The sequence below is a fragment of the Aulonocara stuartgranti genome (assembly GCF_965226115.1).
Source record: "Aulonocara stuartgranti genome assembly, chromosome: 3".
Lineage (NCBI taxonomy): Eukaryota > Metazoa > Chordata > Actinopteri > Cichliformes > Cichlidae > Aulonocara > Aulonocara stuartgranti.
The window spans coordinates 9053807-9071163 of record NC_138941.1 but is presented as its reverse complement, the minus strand read 5'-3'; the positions used below and the strand labels follow the sequence as shown (position 1 = coordinate 9071163).

Genomic DNA, 17357 nt, shown 5'->3' with positions numbered 1-17357 from the left:
CTTCATGAGTTATTTTGTGTTTGGAATTGTTAGTAGGGTTAATGCATGTTCTGCTTGTTTGTGTGATTTTGTATGTTTCTATTTGTTTCAGACTCCGTCTCAATTTTCCAACTTAAGCAGTCAGTTTTCTTTTCCCCAGGTTTGCTAACCCAAATTTTGATTTCCCACATTTAATAACAGCATTCCTCTGTGTTTCCACTTTCTCTCACTCTTTTGTCATCTCACTCTCTTGTCCTCTCCCACTTTCAACAGTTCACAGCCGGCAGTTCTCCTTCAGCTTTGTCCTGTGTTCAACTGTCTCTTCTTGCCATTTTACTCCACAGGTGGCAAATGTCAAACTCCAACAGTCTCCTCAGTTCTCCTCAAAAGTTTTCTTCACATGCATAGTGAAGTTGCAGCTTGTTGGAAACACAGTGCCATTCATCCGATCAGTCAGGATGATGGGTTTGCTCTTCTTCTCTGGTGCTGTTTGTCCACATTGCTGCTGCTCGCTGGGACTCTTTGTTCAGGACTTTGCTGCTGTCTCTTTATCTGCCATGTTATTGCTTTGGAGCTGCATTCCTTGTCTTCAGGGAGGTGTGAGCTTGCTTGTGAGGTTGAGAAACACATGGTGCTGTAAATAAGTCAGCCAGAAACTTGGCCTGAACGTTTCCAATGATGTTAAACTATAACTTTCTTCCGACCGCTGCATGTGGAAAATTGATTCAGGTCTGCTTTTCACCTGAAAGTGACAAACTAAGACATGTTCATTATCATCATCACTGCTTAATCAACACATCTCTCTCTCTCTCTGTGTTTGTGTGAACAATCCTTTCTTAAAAGCAGAAAATGACATTGTAGTTGTTTTTCGGCTGATCAACACAAAACCTTTTTCCTATGATTATTTTTCTTCGTCTACAATGTAATTTGTCTCTTTTTCACTCTTTTTTTCCCTTTACAATAGCTTGTGATCCGCAAAATCACTGCTCTCACTCACAATCAGAGGCAATTACTTTTGCACAGTGCACAAAAACACTGTGATGTCAGACACATTCACACTCACTTTGTCATCTGCATAAATAAATCATATGGCTGGAGATATGTGCCATGGTGATCCATAGGCATGATCACACGTTTATTTAATTATTTTCAACCCAACAAAACAAATAAACAAAAACATGATGCTGATGCTATGAACACTCCACACACATGAGTCAAGATGCAGGAAAACTGCGCATGGAAACGCTGCACACTCCAGTTATCATATGTCTGTGAAGGTTCTCAGTCATCCAGGTCATCGTAGTCAAAGGAGCTTGCAAAGAAAAGCGTCTGGACTTCTTTAAGTTGCTTGAAGACGTTTCACCTCTCATCCGAGAAGCTTCTTCAGTTCTAAGGTCAAATGGTGGAGAGTCCCAGATATAAACCTAGTGGGAGTGACCCCGTGACCCCCACAGAGGGACAAAAGGACCCCCTGATGATCCTCTAATCACCTGAGCCAAGGTGTGAAATTGGGTGTGGGACCCAATCAGCCAGAGTTTCGTGTGTGTTAACACACACCCAGGAGTTGTTTGCTCAAACACTCTAAGAAATATCTGTGCTGTTAACACAGTTTCATGCTTCAAGAGACACTCTTTAAAGCCTCGTGCTTTGGCACAAACAGCTGGCTTTTCTTTCTCCCTCTTTTCAATGGCTTCCATCGTCAGCACTACATCAACGAAGAGGCCATCATCTGGTTTCCCAAAATGTCCAAAGATTTTCTGGAGGGCATCATGCTTGGCCCACCACCGTGTCTCACCTATTGGACTGAGGCGTCTGTGTCTTGTGTTTTTGGTTTGTTTCTCCCACAGATTAACCTTGTGATGGGACTCCTTGATGAACACAGCTATGTCATTAAGTAAATTAAAGAGTGATCCACTTTCAATGACACTTTGTGTTGTGTCAGCAATCACAAGATTAAGTATGTGTGCATAGCACCACACATGCACATGAGTTGGAGACTGGGCAGTCATAAGTGCTGAAAAGCCTTTGTACTGGCCCTGCATATTTGAAGCACCATCTGTTGCATTCCCAATGCACATGGCCTTGTCTAGATTCAGATGCTCTAAAACTCCGGAAAGCAAGTTTACAAAGTACTGCCCCGTGGATGCTTCGCACCTCACTATGGAGACAAGCCTCTCCTGCACAGACTCAGTAACATACCTGATGATTACTGAACACTGATCATAACCTGTGATGTCTTGGGTTGTGTCTAGCTGAACAGAAAACATCCCAGCTTTCTGGACATCACTGGCGATGCTCTCTTGAAGGAGATGGCCAAGTGCATCAATCACTGAGTTGACAGTTGTTTTGGAGAGTAGGGTGATGAGAGATCCTCTACCTCTTGATCCACTGGTCTGATGCAACTTCTTGCTTTTTTCAATGCAGTCATTCAAATGTTCTCCAAGGCACATATCATACTTGCCTAATAACACAATCAGTTCCAGAAAGTTACCATGATCGATGGTGTTATCACCTAAAGTGTATGCAGCCTCATTCTCCACATGCCTATAGCTGAGTCCCCTCTTCCCAAGTACTTTGATCACATCCACCATACGCTCTAAAACTTGCCGTCTCTTTTTCACTTGTGCTCTGTGAGCTGACAACTGACTGCCAGCAAACAAGCTCCTGATGTTGCCTTTTGAGCACCTTAAGAAAAAAGCTTCAGCACAGGTCTGGTGTGTATTGCTCTTTTCATGCTCCTCTGTGCGCAGATGTATATGTCGCCAGTCACTCATGCCTGTTATAAATGTGCTGGTGTCAGTCAGCCTTGCAAATGCCAGACACACAAAGCAGAACAATAAATGGCGTTCTTTGCAATAAGTAAGCCACTTCCTGTTGGTGCCATCTTTACAGCTGAACACCCTCATCACAACTGCACTGCTACTGTTCTGCTGTGGGTGGTAATCTAAGAAGGCCTGTAATATGGCAGGTTCAGGGCGAGCAAAGTAATCGATGCCCTGGCTCTCTCTCTCTTGCTCTTCCATCTCTCTCTCTTGCTCTTCCATCTCTCTCTCTTGCTCTTCCATCTCTCTCTCTTGCTCTTCCATCTCTCTCTCCTGCTCTTCCATCTCTCTCTCTTGCTCTCTCTCTTCCTTTTCCTAAATCCCTCGTTTTGCACAGTCCCTGGTATCAGTGCTCAAACCTTTTGTGTTTGTTTCCAACAAGTTGCCCACCTCGGGAAACAAAAATGTGTTCTTTTACTTGTCAGATGAACATATGAGACACTTTGACTCTTCAGTGCAGTGTGGAGCCTAACAAAGATCTGTTTTGTGTCCCAGCTGATCAGCAGGAGGAGGAGAGTCTGACGGAGCAGCAGAGGAACATTTTCAGCTACTTGGACTCAGCTCAGCCACTACAGAGGAAACAATGAGCTCAACACAGAAGGTGACAGACAGAGCAGGACCATATGACCAAAGATATTTATCACCATATACATTTGAACATTTGCCATAACGATGTAGCTGACGATAGAATTGACACCAGACAAAATACTTTACAGCTGCACAACTTTATTAAAAACCCATCAATGTATTTTCACTGAAACAAGCAGCTGTTGTTTATGTGCATTAAAGTTATATAAAAATGTAACAGTGCAAATGCAAATTCCTCGCTGACAGTTTAACCAAAAGGCGTTTCCAGTGGAAACTGGCCGACACATCCTGAGCATAACCATGTATAATATCCACTAAACTTCAGAAGAGGTTATACAGTCGTGGCCAAAAGGTTTGAGAATTGCATAAATATTGGAACCTGGAGAAGTTGCTGCTTGAGTTTTTATAATAGCATTTTGCCTGCACTCCAGAATGTTATGAGGAGTGATCAGATGAACTGCATCGTCCTTCTTTGCCATGAAAACGAACTTAATCCCCAAAAAGCCTTACCACTGCATTTCATTGCTGTCATCAAAGGACCTGCTGAGACCATTTCAGTGATCGTCTTCTTAACTCAGGTGAGAATGTTGGCGAGCACGAGGCTGGAGATCATCATGGCTGTATCCCGATTCAGGTTCTGCAGCTTTAAAGTCCTCAAGGGCCGCGTACTCAAAGACCGCTAAGGCCGAAGTGCGAGGCTCGTAGGCTCGTGAAATGGGACGTCTAGCCTCCGTCGCGCTGCCCAGGTTGCCTAGCAACCATGATACTAACAGCTGGAAACGTTTCATACAGCTTTGTTTGACAGAAATGAAGGAGAACATATTTAGTTCATTTGTTTCTACATGAGCTCTGTGTGATTTGATGAGTATCTGAGGCTGAGACCACAGGACTGTGAAACATGATTGTTGGGCTTCATTTCTGTGCTGAACAGTCGTTTAAGATTAGCTGTAAATAACAATTAGCTGATGTTGTTCATGAGACTAAAGTCATCTCACTGTGGTAATGTAAATATAATATGGCCAATATTATAGTTATTATTTTAATCACTTCACTCACAGACAAGTATCTGTGACAGTGTGTATACAGATGTATCATATATAAGGGACAAATATTGTTCATTTAATATGTTGGTACTAAATGTGGCTCAATGCTTACATATATGTGTAAAAAGCCAATGTAGGAGCTGTGATAACTGTGTCTGATAGAACGAAGAGTAGACTGATATATGAAATATTCCTTTATTGGGTGAGAAAATCAGACCATGTCATAACTGCTGTAAGTCACACAGAATAGATATCAGAGCCTTAAACAGGCTGACTTCTGCTAAATGGGTCAAACTGGGCAGAAAGTCTACAAACATATAACATCCTTATAGAATATGATGTAACACTATAGATCAACTTAGCTCAGAATATATAAAGCATATAAACAGTTACAGCAATATGATGCAACAAACACAGCAGCTACTGATCCAAAATACTCAAAGCTTCATAGAACTGAAACCAACATTTATTTTTAGCTCCATCCTGCTGCTGATACAGACTTTAGGTTTCTGAACATTAAACTTGTTGCTGCCTTTCATAGTGTGTAACTTGAAGGCCCTGAGTACTTTCTCCCACACTGGAAACACTGGGATGATCACATTATTTGAACATTACCTAATAAGACTGATTCAGCACAGACAGTTATGTTAAACTTTCCTAGCAGTCCTTCACAAACAGGGAACAGTCTGTCTATTCTCTCCATCTATCAGCTGCTGCTGGCTCTTCCTCCTCCTCTTCCTCACACACTGCCGAGTTTGTCCTGGTGGATCATCAGGGCTGCAAAGCCTCACAGATGATGTGCAGCAGTGGCTCCCTCAGTCTGTCCTCACTCTGGACACTTGCAGTCGTCACACATGGAAATCAAATGTGTGATAAGCTGCAGGATTCAAACACAAGTGTAACTTATAAACACATGTTCATACTTTTATTCCACAATCAGAGAGAAAGAAACAGAGAGAGAGTGCAGGACAGACAGACAGGTGACAGTCTCAGGTGTACACACTGCTACACAACAGCACCAGAGAAGCAGGATTTAGTGTTTGTGTTATTACGAGTGTAAACAAGAAGAGTTCCAGATGGTGCAGTGGACACATGTGTGACTGCTGTGATTAAAGCATCTTTCTTTCAGCTTAACGAGTGAACCGTCAGCTCGTTCAAACACACGTTAAAGTGCGTTTGGCTCGACACCACTGAACAGAGGCAGCAATATAACACAGCTAACATTAACAGTGCAGTGAATCCTGCTTGTGCCGTGATGTTCAGGACTGCAAACCGAGCAGCATCACTGACTTTCAGCTTGTTGTGTTTGTGGATATATGACTGACTTTAATTATCCACAAAATCATCACATTCTCTGTCAGATTAAGGTCGACTATTGAACGGCGTATATTTTAAAGGCTTTAAAACCAAGTTAATGCTGAAAGTACAAACATCACTAATGTCACATAACTCTGCCAACAAGGCATAGCTATGGCTATAAAATGCTCTTTGTGTATCACTTCTTCATTATGAAAGATGTCATTAATGCACTAGTAATGTCTCATCTGGAGTATTGTTCAATCATTTGGTCAGCAGCTAATAAGACAGATCTTAACAGACTTCAGTTAGTCCAGAATAAGGCGTCCAGATTAGTGTGAAGATGTTCATACTATACTAATATTGATAAAATGCATAATAACCTTTCTTGGCTTCCTGTACAGGCTAAAATATTCTATGGCTTACTTGTAGTTCTAAAGAAAGCAATTCTGTTAAACACACCACATTTATTCTGCTCAGCTGCAGTATCCAGATGAAATACATCATCATATTACACAGTTTTCAACAAGCTGCAATTTAGTAAATGCTCGAGTTAAAAGTAACGTTTTGTAAAACTGTTACATTTAGAGCAACTTTTAAGTGGAATAAGTTGCCTTAAAAAATTAGAGAATTATTCAAAACTTCAATGAACACTTAAAAGCCGATTTACAGAGCTTTTAGTTGTTGTAAATATTGTAAGACATGATTTGTTTTTGAAATTTGTGTAATGTGCCTCAATGTTATTGATATTATTATTATTATTATTATTATTATTATTATTGATTGCTTATGTTTGAACAATTGTGAAACCTCACTGTGGATGTAAGAGTGAAATTATGTGGATATCTTGAATCCACTTTATTGTGTAATATTTTATGTGAGTATTTGACGGAAGACGAGCAACATCTGTTGTGGAAGCTAACGGGGTTCCTTTAGAATAAACAAACATAGGATTTATTATCACTGAATAATTCTGTATAAATCTATACAAATTATAGAAATATGTAATAGGAAACAACAAAATAATCTAAATTATAAAATAATGTGTGTGTGTGTGTGTGTGTGTGTGTGTGTGTGTGTGTGTGTGCATGAATTATCTTTAACAGCAGGTTGGATGTAATGTGTTAGAACTACCAGCAGGTGGGGATAAGAGACCTTTAAGGTGTTTGGTGCCACGCTCCACCTTCAGGTTTAAAACTAGTGTTAATGGAGTTTGAAGGTTGAGTTTGTTCCACGACTGCATTTCACTCACTGCCTCTGTTTGTATCTCTGTCACTGCAGGACCAACATGGAGCCAGAAGTCAGCGCTCTCAGGAGGCCGACAAACCTCACAGAAGAAAGGGAGAGAAAAAACACACCTGTGACGAGTGTGGGATGGGTTTTACTGTGAGGGCTAAACTAAAACGGCATCAGGTCATCCACACTGGAGAGAGACCGTTCAGCTGTGACTTGTGTGGAAAGTCTTTTTCCTTGAAGGGTTACCTAAAAAAACACCAACTCATCCACAGTGGAGTTAAAGCGTACAGCTGTGATCAGTGTGGCAGAGCTTTTACTCACAGTAGCAGCTTACAGAGGCATCTAGTTACCCACTCTGGAATTAAGCCATACAGCTGTGACATCTGTGGAAAAACTTTCAGCCGGAGAGAGAACCGAAATACACACCTACGCATTCACACTAGACATGATGTGTACTGCTGTGAACAGTGTGGCAAAGAGTTTACAACAGACGCACAGTTACAACAACACATGTTTACCCACACTGAGGAGAGACCTTATCGATGTGACCTGTGTGAGAAGACTTTTAAATCTCCACGTTACCTGAGAGAACACCAACAGATCCACACCAGAAAGAGACTCTACAAGTGCAGCTACTGTGAGGTATGTATTTATATTGTTATCTTGTCATTTTAGCCTGACTGTTTGGAACAACTCTGCTCATTAAACTGTGTTAGCATGTTAGCAATTCTACTGCATGGAAAAGCAGCTCTGAGTGATTATTCAGATTTTCCTTTCAGTTATGATTTTAGTATTACTGTAGTATTATGGTGGTAGTATTGTAGTTATTGCAGCCCAGTAAACTGAGTGTGTTAACTGAAACAGTCAAATGTAGTTGGACGTCTGCAGAGATGCTCTTTATTTCAGGCGACGTTCAGGATACAAATGTTGAAGGACTGACTTACACTGTCTTTGTGTCTTTGTTTAGAAGCAGAGCGACACAGATGGATCCAGTTCTCAACCCTGTCATCACCGTGGTGGTGGGAAAGACTTTCTTTGTGACCTCTGTGGAAAAACCTTCAGTCAGCAAAATACCCTAAAAGTACATCAACGTAGACACACTGGAGACAAACTGAAATACTGCAAAGAATGTGGGAGAAGCTTCACCACATCACATCGCTTAAAACGACATGAACTGATTCACAGTGGGGTTAAAAAGCACCTCTGTGATCAGTGTGGGTCATCCTTCACCACTGCAGGTCAGCTTAAAACACACAAACGAGTCCACACAGGAGAGAAACCACACAAGTGCAGACACTGTGAGAGAAGCTTCTCACATTCAGGTAATCGTAACATTCATGAACGTGCACACATGGAAGGAAACTACAGCTGTGACCAGTGTGACAAGAGCTTCAGGAATCTCAGTTCATACTCTGCACACAAACGATCCCACGTTACTAATAAACTGTTTCACTGTTACCAATGTGCCCAAACATTCACCTCATTGTCTGCTCTGTGCAAACATCAGCGCGATCACTCAGGGCTGAAATCACTCCCATCACTGGATCACAGTGAATCTGAAGACACAGAAAGATCCTCTGGTTTCTGTGTCAGACTCAAAAAGCTTGAGATCAGGCTCCACAGAGTTCAGATAGAATCATTTAAACTTGTGTTGAACTGAACTGGTTGCTGGGCTGAACTTCTACATAATACAGATCTACATGGGATCTTCTTTTCTGTTGTTTTACTGAGTCAGTTTTGTCCTTTTTTCTCTGTCCTGGTTTTGCTCGTCTGTAAATGATTGAAACTCAGTCAAATAGTTCATTGTTCTCCAGCAAAACGTTTTGGAAACTCATGTTTAACCTTTAAAACTCTGACATGTTTTAGCACACAAGGCTTCATCGGGGAGTTCACTCATGATTGGACCATGAGAACAAAGGTTTTTAGTTCTTTCAAAGAGAGTCTTGGAGATGTTTGATGTTTCTGTTTTTCTGAAACCACCTGAAAGAAAAACTATTTTTCTTGCTTTATGTAGTGTGGAAGTTTTTAATGTTTCTTCATCTGTGATGTTCTTGAATGTGTTCACGTGAAGATGGTACAAATAAACTGTCCTTTCAGCTTTAGCTCCTAATTTATTCATTATTTATGGATGTAGCACAGCAGCCGTCTCTTGATTAACACATGGAGGGCTCGGGATCTGATGGTGTCGTCTCCCTAATTTGCCCACTCAGTAAATCTCACTCATGGCCAAGAAATTGAAATAAACCTTGTTTCCCTGCTGGATAGTGATCCACTGTAACTCTGCTCCTCCTTCCTGTTTAGGATTTCTGTGGCTGAAGTAAAATTCCCTCCATCCATCACTTATCCCAGCTAACCCAAAGTGAAATAAAGTTTTGCTGGTCTTAAAAAAGCATTACAATAATGGGCATTACCAATGCAAACTGAATGATACAGAAGATGAAAGAAGAGACTTTGATCAGTTAATAAAGCTCATGATCTGGATTCATTGTGGCTGCTACACAGATACTTCTGGGTCACTTCTCTCAGTTAGGAACCTTCCTCACCAAACTGACTGTTGGACCACACCCCTGGTTTCATGAGAAATTGTTTCAGCCATGATTTCTCTTCCTGTATTTCAGAGTAAAGACTGAAGTGACAAATGGAAGCATGTTTAAAAAACACAATGTGAGAGAGACGTTGAGGTCCTTAGAAGTTAGCCTGGGTTTTTCTGTCACCCTGCTAGATGTTACACACCTTGTTATTGGACTGATTTCTACTGCTGGACTACTCCTGCGGAGAGTATTGAGCTGTTATTGAGCTGCACATACGTTACGACCTGCTTAAGTTCGAGGTCACAGCGTCTGTAGAGCAGCTGGAACATAATGAAGTCTACAAGGTTAAAGTTTTCTCTTCAGTTATTGTTCTTTCTGCTGCTTGGTTTGATGGATCTGAGAGCTTTTGTTTTTATTATTGTTATTATAATTATCATTAATATTTTACTCTCTAGAAGCTTTAAAATAGTGTTTGTGTTTGAAAAAATTGATTTAAGAATTGAACAGAAACATCTGTCCTTCTGAAAATCGCCCAAAGGCACGGAGACAAAGTCAAAGGATGCAACCTGTAACTTTCTCTTCCTTCATGTCAGGACCATCATCCATGATTTATATAAAATGCATATAGCAACAGTAGCACTTTAGTTTGGACTTTATGATTTCTGTAACTGGAAAATATTATTTTGTTTAAAGACAGAAGTGACCGCATAGTTGCAACATCAAAGGGAAATATTAATTAATTAGCATCAAGTATATTTGTTGCTTAAGCGTTTGCACTATAACTTAAGTAGGATTATAACTTTTAAGGAAGGAAAGATTTCAGATATTTAGTTCACTGTTTCAGTTATTTTATATGAAATTAAAACATTTACGTTGGTCAAATATGATGCTCTAAATCAAATAAAAGTTTGAAAATAAATGATGTATTTTTAAATGCTGCAACAAATGTTCACAAAAAGTAACTATAATTAAAACCAGTTAAACAAAATCAAATGTTTGAATCATGCTTAACCAAATGCCAGGCTGGAGAGCTGAACCTAAAGTATACGTAGAAAGATTTCAACATCTGAGCAGTTTTTAATGTTTTTATCACATATAAATGTCACAGCAGTGGGTCCTGGCCCGATGCTTTGTGTTTTTGGTTTTCTTTGACTCTTGTTTTTCTTGGTTTTTGTTCTTCTTATTTATCAGGCTCTCAGTAATCTTAGTTCTCCCTCCCTCAGTGTTCATTTCAGCCTGTGTTTAGTTTCTGTTCCCGTGTCCCACGTTTCATCGTTTCATGTCGAGTCAGCCCTGTCTCTCTGTTTCCTGTGTCTCCCCAGTCAGCCCCGCCTCCCTCGGGCACTCATGTGTGATACAGAGTAATAAACCTGACTACATTTGCTGCACTCTCTTTATTACCTGTTACCGTATTTTCACGACCATAAGGCGCACTGTGCTAAAAGGCGCAGTCTCAGTTATGTGTGCCCTTACTGTATTTAACACACACATAAGGCGCACTGGATTATAGGGCGCATACAAGTACCGTATGCGTATTTAAAAATAAAGCGGGAGCAAACCTGAATTCGGTACCTTACTCACATTTCTATTGCCGGTAATCGTCACATCAACAACACACAAGCATACAAGTGTGCATATTTAAAAATAAAGCAGGAGCAAAACTGAGTTTGGTACTCACATTTTTATCATCAATCAAACCCATCGAAGTCCTCATCCTCTGTGTCTGAATTGAACAGCTGCGCTAAATCTCCATCAAACATGCCAGGTTCACTTTCTTCACTGTCAGAGTCACTTTCCGTGCCGTGCGGCTCCTCGGAAACGATGCCAGCTTTTGCGAAAGCTCGAACAACAGTGCCAGCAGACATGTTAGCCCAAGCATCTACAATCCATTGGCAAATTGTGGCGTAACTCGCCCGGCGCTGCCTTCCACTCTTGGTGAAACTGTGGTCTCCATCGGTCATCCATCGCTCCCAGGCCGCTCGCAGCCTTACTTTGAACGGGCGGTTCACACCGATGTCCAGCGGTTGGAATTCCTTTGTCAGGCCTCCTCCCGGAATGACAGCAAGCTCACAGTTCATTTGTTTCACTAGTTTTTTCACATCGGCTGTGAGATGGGGCACACATAGAGTCACAGATCAACAGCGATGGTGATGCGTGGAAAAAACCACCTGGTCTCCTTACATACACCTCCCTCAGCCAGTCTTTCATCATTTCCTCATCCATCCAGCCCTTTTCATTTGCCTTAATGATGATTTCTGCTGGAAACTTCTCTTTAGGCAAAGTCTTTCGCTTTAAAATCACCATAGGCGGCAGTTTCTGTCCATTAGCATGGCAGCCAAGCACAACAGTAAAAGAAGACTTTTCATACCCCGTTGTGCGTATCGCTACCGTGCTGGTCCCCTTCTTCTCCACAGTGTGACTCACCGGGATGTCAAAAGTGAGCGGGACCTCGTCCATGTTCGTGATGTGGCTGGGCTGGATGTTTTTGTCGCCGATGTGTTTGCTGCAGTAGGAGCGGAAGATGGCCAGCTTTTCCTTATACCGTAATCCGCTGGAAGTTGCTGCGCTACCGTAGTCCTGGTCCAGATGGAAAAATGGCACCGTTTCATAAAACGAAAGCACCAAGACGGACCTCCTTGGAAATGTTCAATGTTCATCTCTTCAGCTAGTGAAACTGCTTTTAGCCGAATGGTGACCGTCGAAACGCTTCTCCCGCTCGCTCTTTGCTCGATGATCCACCGCTCGAGTCTTTCCTCCAACTCGAGCCACCTCGCCTTATGTCCGCGGAAACTCAGCTGCGTTTTCTTGACCTGCCGGAGCTTGTTTTCCAGCTTCCTCCATTTGCGAACCATCGATTCGTTAATCTTAAATTCTCTCGCCGCTGCTCGATTTCCATGTTCCTCCGCGTAGCTGATGGCCTTCAGTTTAAACTGTGCTTCGTAAGCGTGTCTCTTTGCCATTTTCAGGGTTGTTAAAACAACGATGTTCTGCATAATGCACATACCTGTTCTTTTATACAGGTATGTGCGATTGTCCCGGTATATACGATCAACGCCCACACTTCACCCTTTAACGTTCTCATGGTGTTCTCTACTACGTCCTCCTTACAACACACAGGGCGCACTGCGCTATAGGGCGCGCCGCACTTTTTGAAGAAAATCTAAGACTTTTAAGTGCGCCTTATGGTCGTGAAAATACGGTACTTTAAAATTCATACACTAATTATGTCTGCCCATCTCTCTAATGTGAAGGTCAAAGGTCAACATCCCAGTGACATAAGAATAATCCCAAAGGGGCAAAGGCAGCGGTTAATTTAGCACATTTAGCATTAAGGGTACAGCAAGGATATACTTTTACTTATTGTGGCAGGGGTGTGGTCTCTGGCCTGCTGCAGTGGAGGCTGGTGGCGGGACGTTGGACGGCACAGGTGAGGGTGATGGAGCTCATGACTCTCCCCTTTATAGTGACGGAGGAGACTGGCGTGGGGGAAGCGTGTAGTGGAGGAAGCCGAGGAGAGAGCTGGTTTCTGGCTACAAAGAAACCAGAAAAGATTGCTCGTGGTCAAATGTCAAAGGAGCTTGCAAAGAAAAGCGTCTGGACTTCTTTAAGTTACTTGAAGACGTTTCACCTCTCATCCGAGAAGCTTCTTCAGTTCTAAGGTCAAATGGTGGAGAGTCCCAGATATAAACCTAGTGGGAGTGACCCCCCACAGAGGGACATATGTGCATGTATGCAGGCAAAGACCTGCAGTTAAAAAAAAAGCGCCCCTCGACAGCCAAACCCATCTGTTCTCTAATTGGATTGTTACATTGTTGATTGACATGACATTGACCAATCAGATGAAAGGAAGAAAAATAGGGTCAAAATCCGTACTTGTAACTTGCAGGGTTTTTTTTTCTAAGTCCACACACAAATCTTTTTTACGCACGCACAAATCTTTTTTACAAGTACAAAATATTTATGACCACATTTTGAGCCCATACGAGAACAACTGAGATCATTTGTCCACAACACGAGGTTAGTTATTAATATACCGTATTTTCACGACCATAAGACGCACTGTGCTAAAAGGCGCAGTCTCAGTTATGTGTGCCCTTACTGTATTTAACACACACATAAGGCGCACTGGACCATAGGGCGCATACAAGTACCGTATGAGTATTTAAAAATAAAGCGGGAGCAAACCTGAGTTCGGTACCTTACTCACATTTCTATTGCCGGTAATCGTCATCATCAACAACACACAAGCATACAAGTGTGCGTATTTAAAACTAAAGCAGGAGCAAAACAAAGTTTGGTACTCACATTTTTATCATCAAACCCATCGAAGTCCTCATCCTCTGTGTCTGAATTGAACAGCTGCGCTAAATCTCCATCAAACATGCCAGGTTCACTTTCTTCACCGTCAGAGTCACTTTCCGTGCCGTGCGGCTCCTCAGAAATGATGCCGGCTTTTGCGAAAGCTCGAACAACAGTGCCAGCAGACATGTTAGCCCAAGCATCTACAATCCATTGGCAAATTGTGGCGTAACTCTCCCGGCGCTGCCTTCCACTCTTGGTGAAACTGTGGTCTCCATCGGTCATCCATCGCTGGATGTGTTTGTCGCCGATGTGTTTGCTGCAGTAGGAGCGGAAGATGGCCAGCTTTTCCTTATAATCCGCTGGAAGTTGCTGCGCTACCGTAGTCCTGGTCCGGATGGAAAAATGGCACCGTTTCATAAAAAGTGAAAGTGAAACTGCTTTTAGCCGAATGGTGACCGTCGAAACGCTTCTCCCGCTCGTTCTTTGCTCGATGATCGCTGTCAGGGGTTTAGACATCTGTTCACAAGTAAGAGAAATAAGACACTGCAGACCGACTCAGAGTTTAAGAACGTGTACACGGGTGAATGCCTCTGAGAAGACAGACACAACGAGTACAGGCTGCTTGCTTTATTTATAGTTCAAAATGGATTACATAGCACTTCCTCTTTTAACGGAAAGGGGAGAGCTCAGGCATTGTCTTAGCTATCTAACCTCTGCACACAAACTGAAAAATAACGACACAGCAGTATTCATGCTTATCTGACATCACAGACACTGAAGTAAAGAATGCATGTATATCCTGTCTTGTCAAACATCTCAAACACTGAAGTAAGGAATGCATTGTGTTTTGTTTAACAATAGGCTTGGTTATGTGAAAATATATGAACACTAGAAAATAAAACACACTTGATTATATTGTATTTCATAAAAATCCTCTATCATTCCCTCCTGTTGTTAATATTTCTCACAGGTTTAATCAATGCATAGTCACTTGTTAGTCACATTTTCAACTTGCATGTCATTTGGTGAAAACATACATGATCATCAGTTAAAATTCATCTTCTTCAAGTTCAATCTCTGCTTGTGGTTCGTATTGGGGTAGGGAGACATATGCTAGTAGTTTTGTGGTGAACATATTGTTTACCATTCTGTGGACACAGGGCAATATGCATGTTGAGAATAAGCAAAGGAGTATGAGCAGTACTCCAACGAGTACTAGTCCTTTCATGAGCAACGTCTTCCATGACCCACTAAGAAGCCATGTGAGCCAGTCCTCTTCACCAGTGATGTAGTCCTGTCGTTGAGCTTGACTCAGTTGTCGCAGCACGTCCAGTGCGTCAGTCATATTGTTGGAGTGCACATTATCAGGAATGTATGTGCAGCAAGTCGTGTTGAAGAGCACACATAAGCCTCCTTTCTCGGCTAGTATCACGTCCAATGCGACTCGGTGTTGCATTATTGTGATGCGCACTGCATCGATTTCTTCATTCTGAGCCTTGTTGATCTTTGTTGAAGCATTCAGAAACAGTCCAAAACGGTAGTCGAGTGTCTCTATCCTGAGCATGTTTTTGGCATTTCCTGCCCACGGGAATAGAGAAAGCATTACTTTTTGTCCTTTGGTCCATGTTTGAATTCGTCTGGTACGTCAGTTCCCCAGATTGAGTCGTGAGGTTGCACGTCTCTAGTGCTCCTCTTGCGTCTCGTCTGATGTGGTTCATCAAGCCTCGGGGCCTCCAGGATCCTCGCCGGGATCTTCTGCAAAGGAAGCAAAACACCTTTTCCTGCACCTCCCTAACTTATCCTATTTGGGACTCTTTAATCAAAAGCATGATCCTAATTATGTTCTTAACTTATTGACTTGTATTTATATATATTCTTCAACGTTACTCATCCCTTTAAAACTCTTTAAGCGCTGGTTTCCCGTCCGGTTGCTCGCTATCATCAACATCCTGTACACGAATTGTCGCTGCTGCAAGTGCCTCTACTCTAATCTTAAGTCACCTTTTTAACCAGAAAATCATTATAAGCGCCTATTCTACTAAAAGATCCAAAAGAAAACAACCTCTTTAATCCTTTAACCTTAACATAAAAATAACAGTTTCAGTTTTACCATATCCAAATGATCAACAAACCCCCAAACATAATCACGCATAATAAGAACCAAAAAAGTCCTAAAATGATCCTAAATTATTAAACAATTAAATTATTAAACCCTAAATTCCCCCTTTTATTTTGACACATGAAATGTGTCACAATACTATACAAAACTCAAAATGCTCAGTTTTCCCACTCATGATCCAATCTATGTCATAAAAATAAACTTGAAACAGAACAATTATCAGTCATGTGTTCCTCCAATTAATGGTAACATGAGTTACATCAAAAATGTTTCCCCTTTAACATTTGGCATTCTCCCAACAATATACTATAATCCCATAATCTAACCCCAGTCAACAAAACAGAAATTTTCTCTGGTAAAAGCCAATTGTTTGTCCACATTTATGCATCCTCACTCACCCAGCCACACATTCACTCACATGCAGTCACACCATATATTTGCTAATAGTGGAGCTTCCCGCACGATCAGATTCTCCACCCTCAGCAAAATGAGCTCATTCATTTTTTTTTATTTTCCATAGGAAAATATTTCTTTATGCTTTTGGGCTGGATTGACTCGCATAAAATCCTACAATTTTGGACAGGGACTTACGACCTGATCAGTCCCCACAGGTAGCTTTCTCCTCAGCCAATTGTAATCTGGAAAGCCCCCCTTTTATTTGCTCTCCCCGAGAATTTGTCAGCGCTGTTGCAGGCCTGCTTAGAACAGAAATGAGAAAAAATAGAGCTGATTATTAGCTCACAAAACACAAAACAAAATCACCTGACAGGTTTCCTTTAAGTGCACTGTTACAAACTAATGGGCCCAATCCTAGACATGTCCATGTTTCCTAAAACTCCCTCTATTAAAACAAAAACAACAACAACCCAAACCTTACTGACAGAATCAACCCATCACCACAACAACCTTAAACACACAAGTTTTGCCACCACATAATTTCACCCCCTCAATACACCGAAAGTCTCATTAAAACCACACAATTTGCACACAAAAATCACCCCCTTTAACATACTTAAATTCAGCATAAAACCCCTTTACGACAACATATAATCACTAAACTATAAATTTCCTACCCAACTCTGCACTTCTCTTGTCTGCTATGCTTCCTCTTCTGAAAGCCTCAGTCACACACACACACAGGAAGCTCCTCCGTCACCACTCACTTCAGCTAATTTGCATACTGAGTCATCTCTCAATGAGTTGCTGTAACAACAGAAACATATGTTTAAACATTACCAACTCATTAAATTATTTTATTTCTTTCTACAGTGATCACTACTGTTGATCACTTAGTCCCAGAGCACTCCTAAGTCACTCTTTTAAAACTACTTTAATCACTTTTTGTTTTCATAACTCACTTTGTCATATAGCTTCTTTGAGTTCCTCAATTTCAAACTCAAATGTATTTTATGTTTGTGTATGTGAATTTGCATATGTTGCT

At 41.5% G+C, this 17357-nt stretch overlaps 2 protein-coding genes across 5 annotated transcripts in view; one reads left to right on the top strand and one right to left on the bottom strand.

The window, feature by feature from the left end:
- LOC309702308 (uncharacterized protein) overlaps window positions 1-10104 on the top strand; it is a 73763-nt gene extending 63659 nt beyond the window's left edge. The window contains exons 2-5 of one of the 4 annotated variants that reach the window (XM_082526943.1): window positions 3297-3402; window positions 3927-3967; window positions 7010-7606; window positions 7932-10104. In XM_082526943.1, coding sequence (XP_082383069.1) covers window positions 7103-7606; window positions 7932-8624 — 1197 coding nt within the window. In that variant the 5' untranslated portion in view covers window positions 3297-3402; window positions 3927-3967; window positions 7010-7102 and the 3' untranslated portion in view covers window positions 8625-10104. Of the gene's footprint in view, window positions 1-91; window positions 140-3296; window positions 3403-3926; window positions 3968-7009; window positions 7607-7931 lie in introns of all 4 variants that reach the window. The other 3 variants (XM_082526942.1, XM_082526941.1, XM_082526940.1) reach the window with 3 other exon arrangements.
- LOC309702207 (protein NLRC3-like) overlaps window positions 1-17357 on the bottom strand; it is a 131156-nt gene that overhangs the window by 56707 nt on the left and 57092 nt on the right. The window lies entirely within an intron of this gene.